The following is an 18542-nucleotide window of genomic DNA, read 5'->3' as shown; positions in this document are numbered from 1 at the left end:
GCTCTCCTTGTGGCCTGTGCTTCTCTCATCTTTTTATCTGCAGCACCTGGCACTGTGCCTGGACTACTGTTTAACAAAAGTTTCTTGAACATCTTGCCATTTCTTAAGAAAGTCACTGTCTTTTGGAAACAGTATGTATAGTGGTTGAAAGTGTCAGTTCTGTAGTCAGATTGCCCAAGGTTGAATTCTGACTTTTCTACTTATGTGTCATGCATTTATATATAATGTCTTTGTTCCCAGGTGCCTCATTTGTAGGACAGAAATAACAGTATCTTATTTCTACACAGATAGTTAGAGTTGAATGATTTAATATACATACAGTATGGTTTCTGTCACAAAGTGCTTAGTAAACTGCTACCGTCACCCCCACCAGTACCAGCACCAGCACCACCACCACCACCACCATCATCATAATTATCATCATCCTGAGCTGTCTTATGTTTTTATATGCCTCAGTTTCTACCTGGAGCAACCTTAGTGTCCTTACCTGGAATGTCTCATGAAGTACTGTGCGTCCTGTGCAGATTCAGCTTCTATCTCTGTCTCAAAAAAAAAAAAAAAATTATTGGAGGTGGATTTTTAATTTAATTTCATTTTTTTAGAAGACAGGTTCTTGCTGTGTCACCCAGGCTGGAGTGCAGTGGTATGGTCTTGGCTTATTGCAGCCTCTACCTCCTGCGCTGAAGTGATCCTCCCACCTCAGCCCCCCAAGTAGCTGGGACCACAAACACGCACTACCACACCCAGCTAATTTTTTTGTAGAGACAGGGTTTCCATGTTCCCAGGCTAGTCTCGAACTCCTGAGCTCAAGTGATCTGCCTGCCTCAGCCTCCCAAAGTGCTGGGATTACATGCATGAGCTCCTGCGCCTGGCTGCTTCTATCTCACTTTCTCTTTGAAACGTTCTCAGACAACCCCCTCTCACCACACCTTGTATGACTAGATGCCCCTTTCTCTGTGTTCCATAGTTCTTTGTAAATTCCTCTATCTTAGCATGTGTCCATCGCATTTGATTGTGACTTAGCCTGTACATTTCTGAATAATAAGGGCTTTGCCTCATTCATTGCTGTGTCCTAGCACTTCTCAGTCTCTCACTGAATGTGCCTTGGATAAATGAGTAAAGCAAAGTCATCCCTTCATGATTTTATATCCATACCATCATACATTATTCTGAACATGCAGTTAAATTAAGAATGGTTTGAAATTGAGATTAGTTCCATAAGTACCATGATTTTATGTGCACACATTTATACACACATATTTAAGATTAAGGCATGAAAATACATTACCAAAGGGATTTCCCCGGGAGTCAGTGTTTTCCGACCTAGTGCCTGAAGCCATCTACAGATCTTACAGCTAAGTTTAACTCCTTTACATTATCACTGTTCTACTTCAGCAAATCCATTTTATATAAACCTTTTTCTGATCATTATCAATGTAGTACACATTTATGATAAAGATTTAGAAGATACTAAAAAGTATAAATAACAAGGCAGACCCCCTCTGAAGTCCCTTGTTCCTTAGTCATTTGTATTTCTTTTAGGGAAATCACTAAGTTTATATCCTTTGTTAGTTTTCTGTTTATAGTGTTAATCTTTTTAAAAAAAGTTTATATGACTTCTGTACATATTAAAAGCATTCATTATTTATTGTGTGCTCCATAGGTCTAGTTTAAGTCTTTTATAAGATAGAGTGGTTTTAAAAAACCTGATTATATGAATTGCATCTTAATTCTAGCCACCCCGGAGGCTGAGGTAGGAAGATGCTTGAGCCCAGGAGTTTCGGGTTGCAGTGAGCTATGACAGTGCCACCGCACTGCAGCATGGGTGACAGAGCGAGAACCTGTCTCTTTAGAAAACAAAAACAAAAACAGAAAACTGGTTATATTAATAATTCTTGATTATATTTATTTTAATTCATCTGTTCATTACTATATAACAAATAAAAGGATGTAGTGATCATTTATCCTTCTGAGGGCAAGTTTGGTTCTGAGGACCTTCAGTGCCACCTCTCCCTGATGTCCCTGTCCCTTTTAGATTGGTAACAGTGGGGAGGTCCTATGGGCAAAACTGGGCTTCTTCACCTCCTTATGATGAGGACAGCTCCACATTGCCTATACCCTTTACAAATAAGGGTCCTCCCATTTATTTCTTACTTGCAATAAAATATGTATATATTACAATATGTGTTTTAAGAATTAGCATTGTTTTATAACATGACTTGAAGAATTTTTATCTTATTTTAGTTTAGTTTATTTAGACGGAGTCTCGCTCTGTCGCTCAGGCTGGAGTGCAGTTGCACGATCTTGGCTCACTGCAACCACTGCCTCCAGGGTTCAAGCAATTCTCTTGCCTCAGCCTCCCAAGTAGCTGGGATTACAGGCATGTGCCACCATGCCCACCTAATTTTTGTATTTTTAGTAGAGACGAGTTTTCGCCGTGTTGGCTAGGCTGGTCTCAAATTTCTGACCTCAGGTGATCCATCTGCCTCAGCTTCCCAAAGTGCTGGGATTACAGGCATGAGCCACCATGCCCAGCCTGAGTAATTTCAAATTGCCCTAGGACAAAAATATCTTGAAATGTTTGTTTACTTTTTTAAAAAAATTGACTTCTTGAAGTATTTCACATAGGATCTGAAAGATACGCAGATTTAAAATGACTGGAGTTACATTGCAGTGTTAAGCTTCTGGTGAATCAGACTAGCATTTATATTCATGGCTCGATAATGCAAGACAGATTAAAAAAAAAAAAAACTCCCCATGACATCGCCACTGCCTCCAAATACCCTTTCTTTAGCTCAGATGTTAACTAACTCATAGTTTTCTGGATTTCTAGCAAATGTCCTGCTGGTTGCCAGATTATGTCAGCGCAGAGCCATCTGGTACCACCTTTTTCCAGCTGTAAACACTACAATAATAAATAACAGAGAATGGTCAAAATCGCTAGACAGCCAGAATCGAGAAAGGCATGTAAATGTGTTTAGTTAGGGCTGTAAGAGCCTTGATTTTTTTTCAGGTCTATACTTTTATAATTCTCCACTCTTCGTGGGCTTATTAACACAGGCCTCCTGTGAACATGGGCTCAGGGGGCAGGAGAGGAAATCGTTCGTGCTGTTTCAGTAGCATGAAGCTGAGCTGATAACATGATGCTCTCTCGAGTCTATTCAGATGTTGGACAACTGCCAAGTGCCCGCACTTGTCAAGGAGCATTTTGCTGTCAGGACTAATTTAGCCTTCTATTTTTGGAATTTATTTATTGAGTTTTGTTATACCTCAGTAAGGAAATGATTTTACAAATGATTTTCTTGATGAGAATCTGATATTGGCCCTATGTTTTGGACTCAATTATTCCATTAAAAAATACATTAATACTAATATCAGGACAAACTAAAGGAAGTTAGTCATTTAAACAGTTATAGAAGATAACCTCCGGAAAATAACCTTTTGTTATAAGCCACCGTACGTTCCTCTTATCTAACACAATTAATCACATTTCCTGCTTCTCTACTGCCAAGCTCTTGTTCTTGCCCCATTGATAGTTACTGCCTCTCTGGATAGTGATTATTCAGCTGTCTGTGTCTCCCGCTCCACTGGCCTTCAGCAAGTAAGATGGTATCTCAGAAGACCCTGCCTGGTACACAGTGGGATTTCAGTAAAGGTTTATTGGAATGAATATTCCTTGTGTAGCACTGACTTTTCATTGCAGAGTCTAACTAAGTTTTTCCCTAATGGTCTTTGCAATTTTTGAGGGTAAAAAGAAAAAGATCTTATTTATATTTATCTCCTAATTCCCAGCATTTTATTAGCATTTAGTAAATGGTGAGTTGACAGCCAAGAAGTTCTTTGCACTTAAATATTTTTTATTCGAAGTCTCGGTCTCCTGTATACCCACCCAAATGTGCACCCACTTTGAGAAATGGCTCAGTAACCTTTATCAGACACACACTAGAATCAGTTTATTATAACTCTCTGAAGTTGGGGAAGACAATGGCCTCTTTATCAGCCCCACACTGAACGTTCTAAGCTCACATCAGGGAGGTGCTCCAGTGGGAGGCTTTACCTGCAACCCATAGCTCTTGTAGTACCCTCACCAGATCCTGCTGCTATGACCAGAACTGTCTGTTACTGGCAGCCCTGACCTTGGCCCCTCTTCTCCATGAAGGGTCTGCCCAAATGTGGAGGGGAAAGAAAACCTTTTCCTGGTTCTCTTTAGAGTGATTGACTTAAGAACTTGAGTCTCAGTTTGATAGGTTGAGATTTTCAAAAAATTTTGCTGAAAACTAAGAAAAACAAAATAATTTATAAAAGTGTACCCAATTAAGAAATAGCCATATTTCTAAAGTATAGAATTTGGAACCATGGACTTTTGGGTAGAAACACGAAGAGCTTTGCTATCTCTTACATTCACATTATGCTAAGTAAAATCATCAGTGCTGTGGTGAGTGATTGAGTCTCAGTGAGTGATTAGACCCTTCTGGGCTCCCATTTGATAATGACACACCTCAAAGAGCTCCTATTCCCTTCTGAAAAGAAGTGGCCCACTAGACAACCATGACTAGCGAGCCCATCAATAATTGTTACCCACCTATAAGAGAACTTCGGTCTATCCATACAGAATAAGCAGCCTCCTCACATATTCATTATTTGTTTTCTGAGGTGGATTTGTCAGTTTAGTTCAGTTTATGTTAACTTGAGCCATTTATGTTTGTGTGTAAAGAGTGTATAGAATGTTAATTATACATTTTTCCTTGTGATTGCATCTTACATGGTATACAGATCATCTCCTGATTCTTTGTGAAATCCATTTTAATCCAAATGTTTCCTTGAACATAATACATTTAAGAAGAGCTGTATACTTCTCTTTTTAACTTTCCAATACTTTAAATAGCCTAAATTATCTGAATTTGGACATGCATCATTTAAATACCAGGCACTAACTCAAGAATCACCTGGCAGGATTAAGAGAAGGATAAACATTGTCAACTAGATTGCTTTCATCATTCTAAGGCTTCGGATTAAAATCCTTTCTGTCCTTGGACACATCAGAAGACATGGAGCAAAGGGAAACCAATTCATTACTCCTTCCGATTCAGTGAGGGGGTTGTATCTTTGACCAACCTGTTCTTCCTGAGGGTGTGTCAAAAGGAGACACAATCATAGCGCCACCTTTCGGGGACAGTGCTCATGGTTAACCTCAGTCCTGCAATTTGATGGAACTGTTGGGCCATTTATAGAAACACAAACCTCATTTTGTTTCCTGGAGTGCAAACTGAGCCTGGATTTTCTTGATGTTGCAGGGGTGAACAGCCTTTCTCAGTCACTCAGTGCCAATCCATTGACCGCCTCTACCCTTGTCCATCTCGACCTCTCAGGGAACGTCCTTCGTGGAGATGACCTCTCAGTAAGTTTTTCTTTCTTTATTCCATCTTCAAAGAAGCTGTGTTTAGTAAGCCTGGAATAATTCTAAACGTGACTTTGTAGCGCGTTTCCCTGCCTCTCTCTTTAGCATGACACCTTTGAATTATTTAGTTACTAGCTTACGAAGTGTTTTACTGAAAATTCCAGAGCCTTCATTAATTAAATGTCATATATCACCACAGTTATTTTTTTTCTCATTTAATGATGCTGAAGTTCACATTTTTTTTTTGAAGTAATGCTGTTGAAGAATTTTTGTTCTTCATTTAAAAACATTAGCTTACAGGGGCCGGGCGTAGTGGCTCACACCTGTAATCCCAGCACTTTGGGAGGCTGAGGCAGGCAGATCACGAGGTCAGGAGATCGAGACCAGCCTGGCCAACATGGTGAAACCCCATCTCTACTAAAAATACATAAATTAGCCAGGCATGGTGGCATGTGCCTGTAGTCCCAGGTACTCAGGAGGCTGAGGCAGGAGAAGCGCTTGAACCCTGGAGGTGGAGGTTGCAGTGAGCCGAGATTACGCCACTGCACTCCAGCCAGGGCGACAGCATGAGTCTCCGTATCAAACAATAACAGCAACAACAAAAACCCATTAGCTTACAGGTTAAAATTGCCTGGTAGGGAAGATTGGGGACATAAACTGAACTTTCTCATTATTTTTATTGTTACTGGGAAGATTGATGTGTTTTTATAGGTTACAATTGAAAGGGAGTATTGGGAGAAACCTGAGCACTCGTCTATTCTGTGAATAAAATAGGGAGAAGAGTGGTCTACACATAACCTGGGGCCATTTCTTCAGAGTTTGAGTGTGAAGACAAAAACTACTCCCTCAATTATAATAAAATTGTTGATGTAACTGAATCAATAATGTAATATTTGGCAGATCTTTGACACAGTGGATTAGGTATGATCTCATTTCCATATGAGGCGAATGTTCCCCTCAGGTCACCAAGATAGAATTTAGAAGAATTGTTTCTTTAACAACATGGCCCACACCCAGTGGCCATCTTTGGAGGGCCTTAATTTGCAATCCACTGCTTTGCCACAGGGCTGAAAAACACTGTGAAATTTATTCTTACTTCTCTTGTTTTGGTTTACCTGTAAGGCAGCAAGTACAAATGAAGGCCTTTTTGTATTTTTTTTCCTTTTCCTCTCCCTTGCACTTAAAATTATTTAAATGATACTTGATTCCTGGTGTGCCATGATTTTTCAATTCATTTTCCAGTTTCTGTTGTTACCTTCACTGACGGTTCATAAATCTGCTCCCTCCCAAAATAAAACAAGGAGGCCAATATGAAACCACCAAAATAATACTGTGGCAAAGTAGAAGAATAGAGGGAAGGGTGAAAGGAGAGGCTAACGATTATTAAGATTCAGCTAAAATAGGAACATTAATAGTCACCTAAAACAACAAAATAGCTCAAGATTTCTTTTTCTGGCCAGGGTGGGTCCTATTGTAGCTTGCTTCTGGGGAGTGGAACGATGAGGCCTGAGTGAGAGTGGGCTGGAAGGGAGAGTGGGTGAGAAAGACGAAAGTTCCAGGAGCCTGGTAGCAGGTGCAGGAGTTTACCTGACCCTGTGCCCTCAGGGAAAGCAGCCTAACAGGGCCTGGCCTCTTTGGAGAAGTGTGGCCAAATAGTCTTGTCACCATTTCATGGTGATAAGAGCTCCCCCAGCTGGTGGCTGGGAGCAAAGCCACAGTAAACTTAAAAGTCTCTTGAGACAATTTTTGCCAGGCAAACAGAGAGAGAGGCAGAGGATCTTCATGTGAGAGCAAAATGACTTTTCTGAATCAAAACTTTTCATAATGAAATCCATTCTATGGCTGGGTACAGTGGCTCACACCTAGAATTCCAGCACTTTTGGAGGCTAAGGCAGGTGATCTCTGGGGTCCAGGAGTTTGTGACCAGCCTGGACAACATGGTGAAACCCTATCTCTACAAAAAATACAAAAATTAGCCAGGTGTGGTGTCACATGCCTGTAATCCCAGCTACTCAGGAGGTTCAGGTGGGAGGATGGCTTGAGCCCGGGAGTGGAGGTTGCGGTGAGCCAAGATCATACCACTGCACTCCAGTGTGGGCAACAGAGCCAGACCCTGTCTTAAAATAAATAAGTAAATAAATGAATAAGAAGAAAGAAAGAAAGGAAGGAAGGGAGGGAGGGAGGGAGGGAGGACGGGAAGGGAGGGGAGAAAGAAAAGTCATTCTATGTGTATGGTTATTTTAAAGTGTTAAGTGTTTATAGGCTATTTTTTTGCTCTTCTGAATTCCTTGATAGGATTCTTCTGAAGCACCATATAGCCAAACTGCTACACATAGTAAATGTTTGCAAGCACATACTCAGTATAAGCTTGCTTGTTTTTGCAAGTATCCAGTGGTATCCAGTGAAGCAGAGGAGAATTAAGCTATTTGCCTGGTGGCAGGGAGCTTGGACTCAGTTTCTTATGGGTGGGCTCTGGCAGTTGCTACACATACAGGGTAATTCCATCTCTGTTGATGTTCAACATCTCAGTTGAACTGATCTGTTGATCAGTTTCATTATTTTGATGGCCTTGAATGGGAGGACTGGGGAAATTTAGGCATTGTGACCCCCTGAAACTGGAAGTGTCTTAGCTATTAGTGAAAACTTTTCAATGCACTCATATTACTGCCAAGTCATTCTTGTTAGCTTTGAGAAGTAACTAAGGGTAGGAAAATCATTATGTTGAACAGAAGAGAGGATAGCCTGAGACCATCTTATGGTTCAAATTCAGATTCGTAGTTCTGCAAACACTTTCAAAAGTGATTAGCATTTTGATAGAGTGACTGCAGTCCAGGTGGTATTTTAATCTCAGGAGTTAAAATGAATTAGCACTGTTCCAAAATTGTATAATAAAAATTAAACTAATCAGGAAAACTTAAGTCATGTGTAACAAAATGGGGGGTTGGTTTTCAAGATTCCATTTGGCCTTTTTTACTCAAACATAATTTTAACTATTCTTGGGATTTTCACATCAGGGAATGTAAAGGAATGACAGAAAATTCTGGTAATCCCCTTGGGAAGAGCAGAGAATGGTCTAAGAAATTCTGGGAACTTCCTTTTAAAACATTAACTTGCATTGTGTGTATATGTGTTTCTAGAATCCTAACATGTATCTTTTATTTTTTTTCCAGCACATGTACAATTTTTTGGCCCAGCCAAATGCCATTGCTCATCTGGATTTATCCAATACCGAATGTTCCCTGGACATGGTAAATTTAATACACACACACACACACACACACACACACACACACACACACATATATATATATTGCTCTGAGGGGTCTCAGAAGAGCTATTTAGATGGAATGTAGGGGACCTCTAATAAAAGATTCTCTTGGACCTAGAAATATTTGAAAAGAAGAGTACCTTATTTCTTTTTCAGGTCTGTGGAGCTCTTCTCCGTGGATGCCTTCAATATTTAGCTGTGCTCAACCTCTCCAGAACTGTCTTCTCTCACCGGTATAGATTTATTTCTGCTCTCATTGTCATCTGGAAGTGTCTTTTTCTGAGAAAAACTTGTAGTGATAAGGAAAACGGAGTGATAAAGGGTGAATATTGTGTATGAAAGAAGGCGGCTTTAAGCATTATTTATGAATGTTAGGCCTTGAACATTTTTGTTAATGTAGGTTAATGTTCTTATCAATAATTCCAGCCTGCCTACGTGAACTATGTGATAGCGCAGTATTTCTCGTATGTGGTCAGGCAATCTGTCTTAATATGGGAAAAACCCTTTTAGAAACTTTTATAGGTATTTTGCATGAATGAGGTTGGATATAGGTATAAACTACTTTTGGAGAGTAAAGAGAATAGTTATCTCAAAGTCATGCAATTTTACTTGTAGAAGTAATTGAGGGCCAGTCTGACTACTTCACTTATATACGCCTGACTATAATTGTTTGCAGAATAAGGCAGTAGATTAGAAGCAGCAAGGATTCACAAAGAGTAGCAACTTAGAATGCAAAGAGACTGTAGAGGAATTATCAGAGGAATTATGAAGAGTACATGGGTTGTATAAGTATGGAATCTGGGAATATCTAAATAATTAATACAGTTCAACACTTGGCATTTATAATTATGACCATAAATTATAAATATATTTAGTTATTATATGCTTTTAAATAATATGGGTATTGGTTAATATTAGAAATATTTTTATTTTTGCTAATTTGTAAAGGCCTTATATATTTAAAAGGATAACCCTCACTTATTTGGAAAATTCAGTTTTGTAGCATGCTTTATTCCATAATTGTGCCTTGCAAATCAATTACTTTGTATATTAAAGTACTATTTTTTATTACTTCAATATTGATTAAATCTGTACAGTAGCAAAAATATGCCACAAATACCTCCATAGATTAAAGTTAGGGAGTGTTACATCTGAAAATATAATGGTGGGAAAAGTAGAATTTTCCATGGTAACTATATTTTGGGGAACATTTGAGAGTTTTAATTGAAACCTAGTCAACTCATATATTTGAAGCCAGCTTATAAAGCCATGCTTTGGTGGAGCAGTAATTGACTGGGGAACTGGGTTACAAGATGAAAGCACAGACTATAAAGGTTTTTGTATAATCAGCACTTTTGAGTTCACAATACTGTGAATTCTGTGATGACTGGTCTTCAGTAGAGCTGTTAAGCTTATAGAACAGAATTGCGCTAACAAATTGTCTTGTCTTCCACATGAAAGGTTGTGATTAAACTGTTTAATACCTAATACCTTACCTAGATATAGTTGTAGAAAGCCCTTAGTAATTTTGTTGAAATTACTGCATTTACGTTGAGGTGTGGATTGTCAGCCAGGCTTTTCATTCTTTTATTCACAGATAATTTCATAAGTGTATCCGTCAGGATAAGTTAGATTGTTCCACAGTAACAGTGACCCCTTTCCCCCAGTGTCCATGGCTTTCAGTAACAGTGATTTTGTGACGTGTCCATTGTGGGCTGGCATATAACCTTCACTCCAGGAGGCAGAGTGGCCTCCTATCTAGAACATTCACAGTCATATAGCAGAGAAAAAGAGATCATGGCAGTGCACATACTGGCTCCCAAGGCTTCTCTCTGAAAGTCACACGCGTCATTTCTGCTCACGTCTCACTGGCCAAAGAGAGTCACGTGGCCAAGCCTGCTGTCAGTGGAGGGATGAAGCATCATCCTCCTTCAAAAAGGGGCAGTGAATATTTGGAAACACTGGAATACTCAACACTAAGACAGAGTAGTAGGAGGAGAAATGTGTTTAGAGTAAGTTAACAGTATTTTCTCAGCAGGAAGTGAACAAAAATATACAAGCTTACATTGTTCCACCATATGGAAACAGAATTGTTTGAGATTTCTTATATCACGCAGTCTACCAGAATTGTCTTTCCTCTTAGTTTTATTTTTCATCTTCTCAGATAGAGATTTTTGTTGTTTCGATTTTTCTTCTCAAATAGCCTTCAATTGTCCTGTTTTAAAACTTAAAAAAAAAAAAAAACTGTCAAATATTGACAGATTTTCCCAGATCTCTGTACATTAAATATTATTGAATATTATGTGATTGAGCTAAACCACTAGGATGCTCTCTGCCCTGAGATTCCATGAGTCCCTCCACAGAATATGAATAACTGTCATTAAATGAGTGCTTACTCTGCATCAGCTAAGTGCTTTATATATACTGACTTATTCAATCCTTCCATCATTTCTATCAGATAGAACAGAGCAAGCAAAGTGTTCATTCAGATTCCATCTTGGACTCTTAAATCCTGTTTTTCTTAAACCCTTATCATATAGTGTGGATGCTACCTCATTATTGGGCTGTATGATTTGATCCACATACTTTTCTCCATAATAGCAAGGGGATGTATTCGGAGGTTATAGCCATTTTATTTTGTAGTTTTGTCTTTAACTGTTCTAATAGTTGGCCTGAAATGATTAGGTTTGTGGTATGGACATAGTAGCTGAATAGGCTATTTGTAATGCAGGCTTCATGCCATTTGGACTTTCTGTGCTGTTTTAGCTCAACATCAGATCACAATCTTGTTGCGTGTGAAACCTGCTACATCTAAAAATATTGCCAAATGCAGGTATTGATCTCTAACATTTTGTGCCACCCAGTGGGAAAGCTTTTAAATTGGTGAGAAATATACATCTTCTCTGACCTCCTATTTTTAAAAATTCCAAACATGGAGTTTCCTGATCAAGAGGTAAAAGACAATGAATTCATTGGATATGAAGAATAGCAATGAATTATTTTATGAACTAAGTATTTCTTTACCTCACTTAAGTGGTTCCTTTAATAATATTGGCTTTATGGCTTTAGGTTTTGGACATTTATTTGTTTCTATTTACTTTTAAATTTCTACAGAGAATATGACTGATTTGTAGATTTCATAGTGTCTGAATAATCAATGAATATGTTTGATGAAGGTATAACCGCTTGTATAACTCTTGTGTTTTTTTCAGGAAAGGAAAAGAAGTACCTCCATCTTTCAAGCAATTTTTTAGTAGTTCTCTGGCTTTGATGCACATCAACCTTTCAGGCACAAAACTGTCTCCTGAGCCCTTAAAGTGAGTGGTTAATTCACTTTCTCCAGAGCTTTTAAAGTTCAACTTGTTTTTATGAATGTGCTTGAGGGAAGGGAGAAAGATATATAATCCAAAGACAAAAACCACAGATGAGAATACCTTTTTACTGTGGGGCAGAAAAATAAATTAAAATTTTAAAAAATACATCGTGCACTATTGATATTATTGCATCTTCTAAGAAAAAACATCTTTTGGTTTATGACCTTGGCAGGAGTCACTGATCTACAAAAGTTGTATTCCCAGGTACTTACTATTGCTTTTATATTAACCTCTGTTCATTCCATTTCAGGCATATTCACGTGTGTGTGTGTGTGTGTGTATGTGCGTGTTTTCATTAACATTTACTCTAAATCTTTCTACTAATAGTAATAAACTCTAAACACATTGTATGTATGCAACAGAATGAATTTTTAGCTACTTTGGTTTCTGAATTACTGAGGTTAGTATGGGCTATTTGGCACTTTTATTTGGCAGCCAACTTATGGGTTAATATCCCTAGTGTAGGTATAGTGGTGAAGTTAAAATTGTTAGCTAAATTGAGGTTTGAGAATAATTTATTATCCTTGAGATTTCCGTTCACTATTGCCAGAAATAGTCAAAAGTTTACTGTACAAGTTCAGTGAATTTGACTCTAGGGTCAAATTCTCTTTGAGTCTAAAGAAGGTATTTTGAAGTAATGATTATGAAAGTTGTCAGATATGCTCAGTTATATGCATGGATTTCTCCCTTCCCAGCTGACTGTAAATCAGCATTTAATTTTTCACTTATAATGTGTATGAAATGTTAAAATTAATGTCTGCTATTCATCTTACTAGAAAATTAAGCTTCATTTAATTTATAAATTATCTTTTCTTTTCCTTTATTATTTCTGTTTTAAGAGGTATGAGGTTATTGTTTTCATATAGTACCAGATGATCAAAACAATGGATGCCTTTAAAAAAGTAGATCCAGGCCGGGTGTGGTGGCTCATGCCTGTAAACCCAGCACTCTGGGAGGCCGAGGTGGGCAGATCACTTGAGGTCAGGAGTTCGAGACCAGCTTGGCCAACATGGTGAAACCCTGTCTCTACTAAAAATACAAAAATTAGCCAGGCATGGTGGTGTATGCCTGTATTCCCAGCTACTCAGGAGGCTGGAGGCAGGAGAATCGCTTGAACCCAGGAGGCAGAGGTTGCAGTGAGCCGAGATCACGCCATTGCATGCCAGCCTGGCGACAGAGTGAGACTCCATCTCAAAAAAAAAAAAAAAAAAGTAGATCTAGTCAAGTGCTGAAAAAAAAAGTCTGATGTTATGTTATAGCAGGCTTAAAAAATGTTGAGTTAATATATTTGGGATCCCTAAATATAATAGCCACAAATAATAAACACCTCATGATTTGGCTGTTTGTATGGATATTAAGAAAGCTATGAGAATCATATTCTAAAGTTCCATTATAATCATACTCATTTACATATTCATTCAAGTAATACTGAGCATCTACAATGTGCTGGACACTGGATGGCAGAGTAGGAAGCAAAACCAGAGAGGGTCCTTGTCCTGGTAATGTATTAGCAGGAAATTAGCATATTCAAATAGTTTTCTTTTTTTAATTCTTTCAATCTTGTTGACTTTTGTATAATATAGAGTAACATTTTATTGGTTAGTGTAACTGATTTTGTGGAATGTTTCACTTTGCAACAAGGCTGGACTTAATGTACTTTGTTGCACAAGTATACCTGTAAATGTTGTACTTCAGAGATATTTTGTAATTGTTAAATCTTGGACCTGATGTTATTGGTGTGAATGTTTGATAATGTTAAGTCAGTAGTCTCTTCAGCTCTGTGTTTTAATCAGTAAAAATTTTAATATGGGGAGAAAGGCTTCATGGCTGAAGATTATGTAAATAAAATTCCACATACACATTTAATGTGATATAATTATTTGAAAAGAACACAAAACTGAAGTTCTCCGGTTTATGTGTGAGAGGGTGAGGATGAAAAGGAATTTGCACAGTACTACCCTAAACTAGACACTGTGCTGGGTGCTTACATATGGCCTGTCACCTTTAATGTTGATAACAGTGATGAGAAGTTGGTATCATTATCCCCATTTTACAGCTAAGGATATTGAGGCTCAGAGAAGCTAAGTAATTTGCCCCAAATCACTATTGGAGATTGGGTTTCCTGAGGAGCCAACTTTGAGATGGAGATTAGCAAATAGGATATTTATAAGGACATTCTCTTGGGATTGCCATCGGTGAAGAGGGATCGAGAAAGCAGGATCAGACAGAAGGGAGAAGTTGCACTGGGAGGCTCTTCCAGTAAAGAGGAAGAACCCAGAGTGGGTTCTGGGAAGTGCCTAGCAGTGTCTGCTGCTCTCAACCAGCTGTCATGGGCTCAGCAGTGTTCCCTACCTCATTCCGCCTTCAACTGCACCAAGAGGGGCAGAAACCCTTGTTTCTCTAAGGGTTTGGGATTAGTAGCAGTGAGAGAATAAACTAAAACAACACAATTACTTTTGAGAGAACGCTTTAAGTTTGGACATAACAATATTTTTCCCCGCAAGTTTCCCACTTAATTTGAGATTCTTTTACAAGGAAATTGGGGAAGTAGAGTGTCTTGTGGGAGGTGGAGGTGGGAAGGAAGACAAAGAATATGACTGCTTACTTTATTGTTGTGATTTTCCTTTGAGGCCTTTTTTGGTCCATGTTAATGTATTTCAAGGGAGGTTAGAGAACATGGTGACGCTGTTCCTTGATGTTTTCTAAAATTGCTAGAATAATCTGGTCCATGTGTGTCACAAGGATGTTCGTTGCTCCAGCATCACTCAGAGTGCAGTGTGAGTTCCTGCTTACTGCTCATTCTTGGTCTTTCGTTTTCCCTCCCTCAAGTCTTTCTTCCTGGACATCCCCTTTCTCCCTGCCATGTGGCACCCATTCTCTTTGACCCCATCTCTCTGGCTGAGTATTTTTCATAAACCTGTTGAATGTGCTACCCTGAAATTATAACTAGTGCCACTGATCTAGAGCTGGAAGAATTAAATTCAAATTGTTCTCTTAAGCAATTTTACAATAGGGATTGGGGATCTAGAAGATGATTGTTAAGGCAATTTTGCCATCATTAGGTTAAAATAAACATCATATTTTGCTATAGAATTTTTCCCCAGTGCCCAGTATGCTTTATTGTATTTATTCTTTTATTTTACTAGGGACAGTTTCTATGGGTTATTTATTTTCACTAGTCTCATGAGTTGTTGCCTCCTAATCATTGGCCTTCTGTAGTTAAATGCCTTAAAGCATATCATTTGTTTTCTTGGCCTTAATTCACATGTGAGAAAAGTAGGAAGTATTTTCCTTCCGTCTAAGCGTCATAAAAATACAACGTTGAAATATGTGTCTAAGTCCTAGAAACTCAGCATATATTGGAAATAAAAGGGGCCTCTTTGGTAATATCCTAACTCTCTCATTTTACTGCTGAGAACTTAAGACACACACAAAAAGTGATGTGCTTAAGGTCATTCAACCAGTTGCCGCTGAGCTGGGACATGAGGACTGGCCTTTTGGTTTTCAGCCTCCAGCGCTTTCAGTGACTCAATACTGCCCCCATGAAAGAAAGGGCACATAAGTAATTTTTAGGAAAGGGAAGCAATTTAATAAGTATTTGAGCAAGTACATAGATGAGATATACCCAGCCTTTCTCATAGGACAGTGTTTTAGAATAAGGGACTAGTGAACTGAATTTAAAAAGTGAAAAGGAAGGCACTTACTTCCAGCCTCCCAACAGGGTCAGGGAGCGGGAGGAGGTGGGTTTTCATAGCTGGAGGCAGCCAAGCCCCTGTGTGTTCCATGCCACTGCTGGGTTCTCTCTTAGTAGGTAAAGCCAGAGAATCACTAGAAAAGAAAATCTCAGAGACTTGGGCATAAAATAATTCCCTACCTTCCCACCTCACCCTTACCCTAGGGTATTTTTGGGGTATGCTGAGTAGAGGTCCTTTTCCTGGCAACATGGAAAACAGGTAGTCACCCCCAGTTAATAAATACCTGGGTTCCACTCTTCTAGTACTTACCACTGGCAGCCTTGTGTTAGAGTTATTGGCATACCTATCTGTTTTCCTTGCTTGAGAGCAGGAACCATCTTTCTGTGTTTTTCACAAAGTCTGATTTAGGGTCTTCTGTCCACTTAGTATAATTTAGTGATTGTGTGTGCATGTGTGAATTTTCTGTTTCAAGCTTGCTTGATGGTGTTGGATTTTATAGGACTGACTTGTCAGAGTGGATCCAAGTGATTAGTCTAATCTCCTCAATTTGCAGATGAGAAAATTCCTTTTCAGAGCAGTGATATATGATTTGTCCCGGCTCAGCAGGTAGTTGGACAGGCAGGATCCTGGACTGCGATTCAAGACATGTGCTTTGTTTTATACCCTTGCCCACCTGCTACTGTAGGTCATTTAATAAAGTCATCTAGATGTAATTTCACATCTTGGTATAGTATGGAGCCTGACTTCCTCACTTACATGTTCCTTAGGGAAAACTAGCTTTACTTTGCAACTCTAATAAACAATTGCTTAATAATATTCTAAACATTATTAAAGCTCTTCTCAAGCAGATGCAGGTGGGAATTTATCTGTGATGAGCACAATTTAATTTCAATATGCAATTAGAGGTGTGCTGTTGGTTTATTTGCATAGGAATAGCAATCCTGCCAGGTTTTACATTTATGATGGGCTCACTGCCTGTCAGGCAAAAGAATGCTGCAGAGTCAGTCTTTCACTGTTGTTGTGAGGCAGAAATGCAGTTGGCATTTTAAAAAGTAAGAGGGTGCTTGGTGCTTGACCTGTGATTCAGAAAAGGCAGTCTGCTTTCTCTAGACTTTCTTCAGTGTGCTTACATTTTTTCTTTTGGGCAATGTGTGGAATGTGTATCTAATATATGTGTTTCCTCCCCTCAGAGCACTGTTATTGGGCCTGGCTTGTAATCATAACTTGAAGGGGGTTTCTCTGGATCTCAGCAACTGTGAGGTAAGAACACCCTTAGATTGTATACTGGAATAGATAATAGCCTCAACCGCTTTGTCTTTTTCCTGGATGAAATGTGATAGATAGTGTGATTCCACAGGGTGTAAATGAAGCAGAAAAATACATTATACAAGTTTATAACATTCTGTACTTTGCAAGTTTCTTCTACAGACAGCCATAGAACACCATTTAGAAAACTTTCAAGTATGGTTTTAATGACTTGGGTTTTGTTGTTGTTGCTGTTGTTGTTCCATTCTTGGTGCCGGATGGCTGAGTATTTTATGATGAAGCCTTGAGATATAAAACCATAGACTTGCTTTGCCATCATGAAAATGAAACATGCAGCATTTGTTGCAGGGGATAAATGTGTATAACTTAACTTGGATTTTGTAGAGCGTGAAAGAGAATGGCTGTCTTATTAATTTTACTTTGTAATATCTTGATTTAAAACAAGAAAATTAACATACCTCTAAAAAGTATAGCAATTTCTAACACTTCCTATCAAAGAGCTCATAGAGAAGAATTGAGACTAAAGTGTCTATATTTTACAGGACACCTAAACTTTTACTATGTTTGAAACTTTTACTTTGTGTGGCTAGTAAGAAGATACCCAGATACAAACTATATGGCCTGTTCAGAGCCTGACTTAACATGTCAAACTTTACCACTTCTTCCCAGGAAAGGAGATAGAAGTCTCCTTATTCCTATTCCCGGGCCTTTACACTCACTGTTCTCTCTTCCCCAGCACTCCTACCATGTCCCTCTTCCTCCACCTCCCCAAGACCTCCCTTTCTTTGAGGAATTAACTCACGTGCAGTCTCCTGCATACGTGCATCAGCCTCCTAGGCTATGCAGTCCTGGATGAATTGGTTAATATCACTAAGTCTCAATTTCTGTGCCTGCAAAATGGAGATAATAGTACCACTCCCAAGGGGTTGTTATGAAGTTTAAAGGAGTTCTTTTTGAAAAGTGCTTCTTAGGGTATCTGGTACACAGAAAAGTTGTTTGCTCTTGCTGGTTTCCTATCTGTCTGCCAAATTTCTTTCCTGCCTGCTTCAGCCGTTTGTGATCTTGATCTTTTCTAATTATCTAACCCTTAATGATAATAGCATATACTTGGACGCTAAAGCGCCAGTCGTACCTTGCATAGGTATTAAATTAACTCCTGTATGCTTGGATGTAACTTTCTGGAGGGCAGTATATATGTCATACTATATTTTGTATTTCCCCTATCTCCTAGCAAAATGCCAGGCACCAAGCCAATACTAAATATTGAGTAAAATTAATGCTTTGCCTCTATGAAAATTCTAGAAATGGACAAGTCTGAATTTGTACCATATAAATTGTTAGTGTAGTATTTTTCATTAGTTTCAAGCTGGAGTGAACACCAATTATGTGATTGAACAGTCTTATTGTTTTGAAAAAAGAAAAGCAAAAAACAATACAGAAAGACATATTGTTAAAAAAAAAAAAAAAAAAAACCCAGACAATAGAACCCTAAAAAAACTAACCTTACATTGTGGAATTTTCATATGCACATTAATTATCTT

The 18542-nt window shown here is 38.6% G+C and overlaps 1 protein-coding gene across 2 annotated transcripts in view; it reads left to right on the top strand.

Moving 5' to 3' along the window:
- Window positions 1-18542, top strand: part of LRRC16A (leucine rich repeat containing 16A) — a 371092-nt gene that overhangs the window by 220445 nt on the left and 132105 nt on the right. For both annotated transcript variants that reach the window (XM_011966488.1, XM_011966487.1), the window contains exons 13-17: window positions 5295-5398; window positions 8569-8646; window positions 8823-8899; window positions 11879-11983; window positions 16926-16995. In XM_011966488.1, coding sequence (XP_011821878.1) covers window positions 5295-5398; window positions 8569-8646; window positions 8823-8899; window positions 11879-11983; window positions 16926-16995 — 434 coding nt within the window. The remainder of the gene's footprint in view (window positions 1-5294; window positions 5399-8568; window positions 8647-8822; window positions 8900-11878; window positions 11984-16925; window positions 16996-18542) is intronic.

This window comes from Mandrillus leucophaeus, unplaced genomic scaffold (genome assembly GCF_000951045.1).
Source record: "Mandrillus leucophaeus isolate KB7577 unplaced genomic scaffold, Mleu.le_1.0 Scaffold760, whole genome shotgun sequence".
Classification (NCBI taxonomy): domain Eukaryota; kingdom Metazoa; phylum Chordata; class Mammalia; order Primates; family Cercopithecidae; genus Mandrillus; species Mandrillus leucophaeus.
Note: the sequence above shows the minus strand (reverse complement) of the source record. Positions and strands in the feature narration are given on the sequence as shown.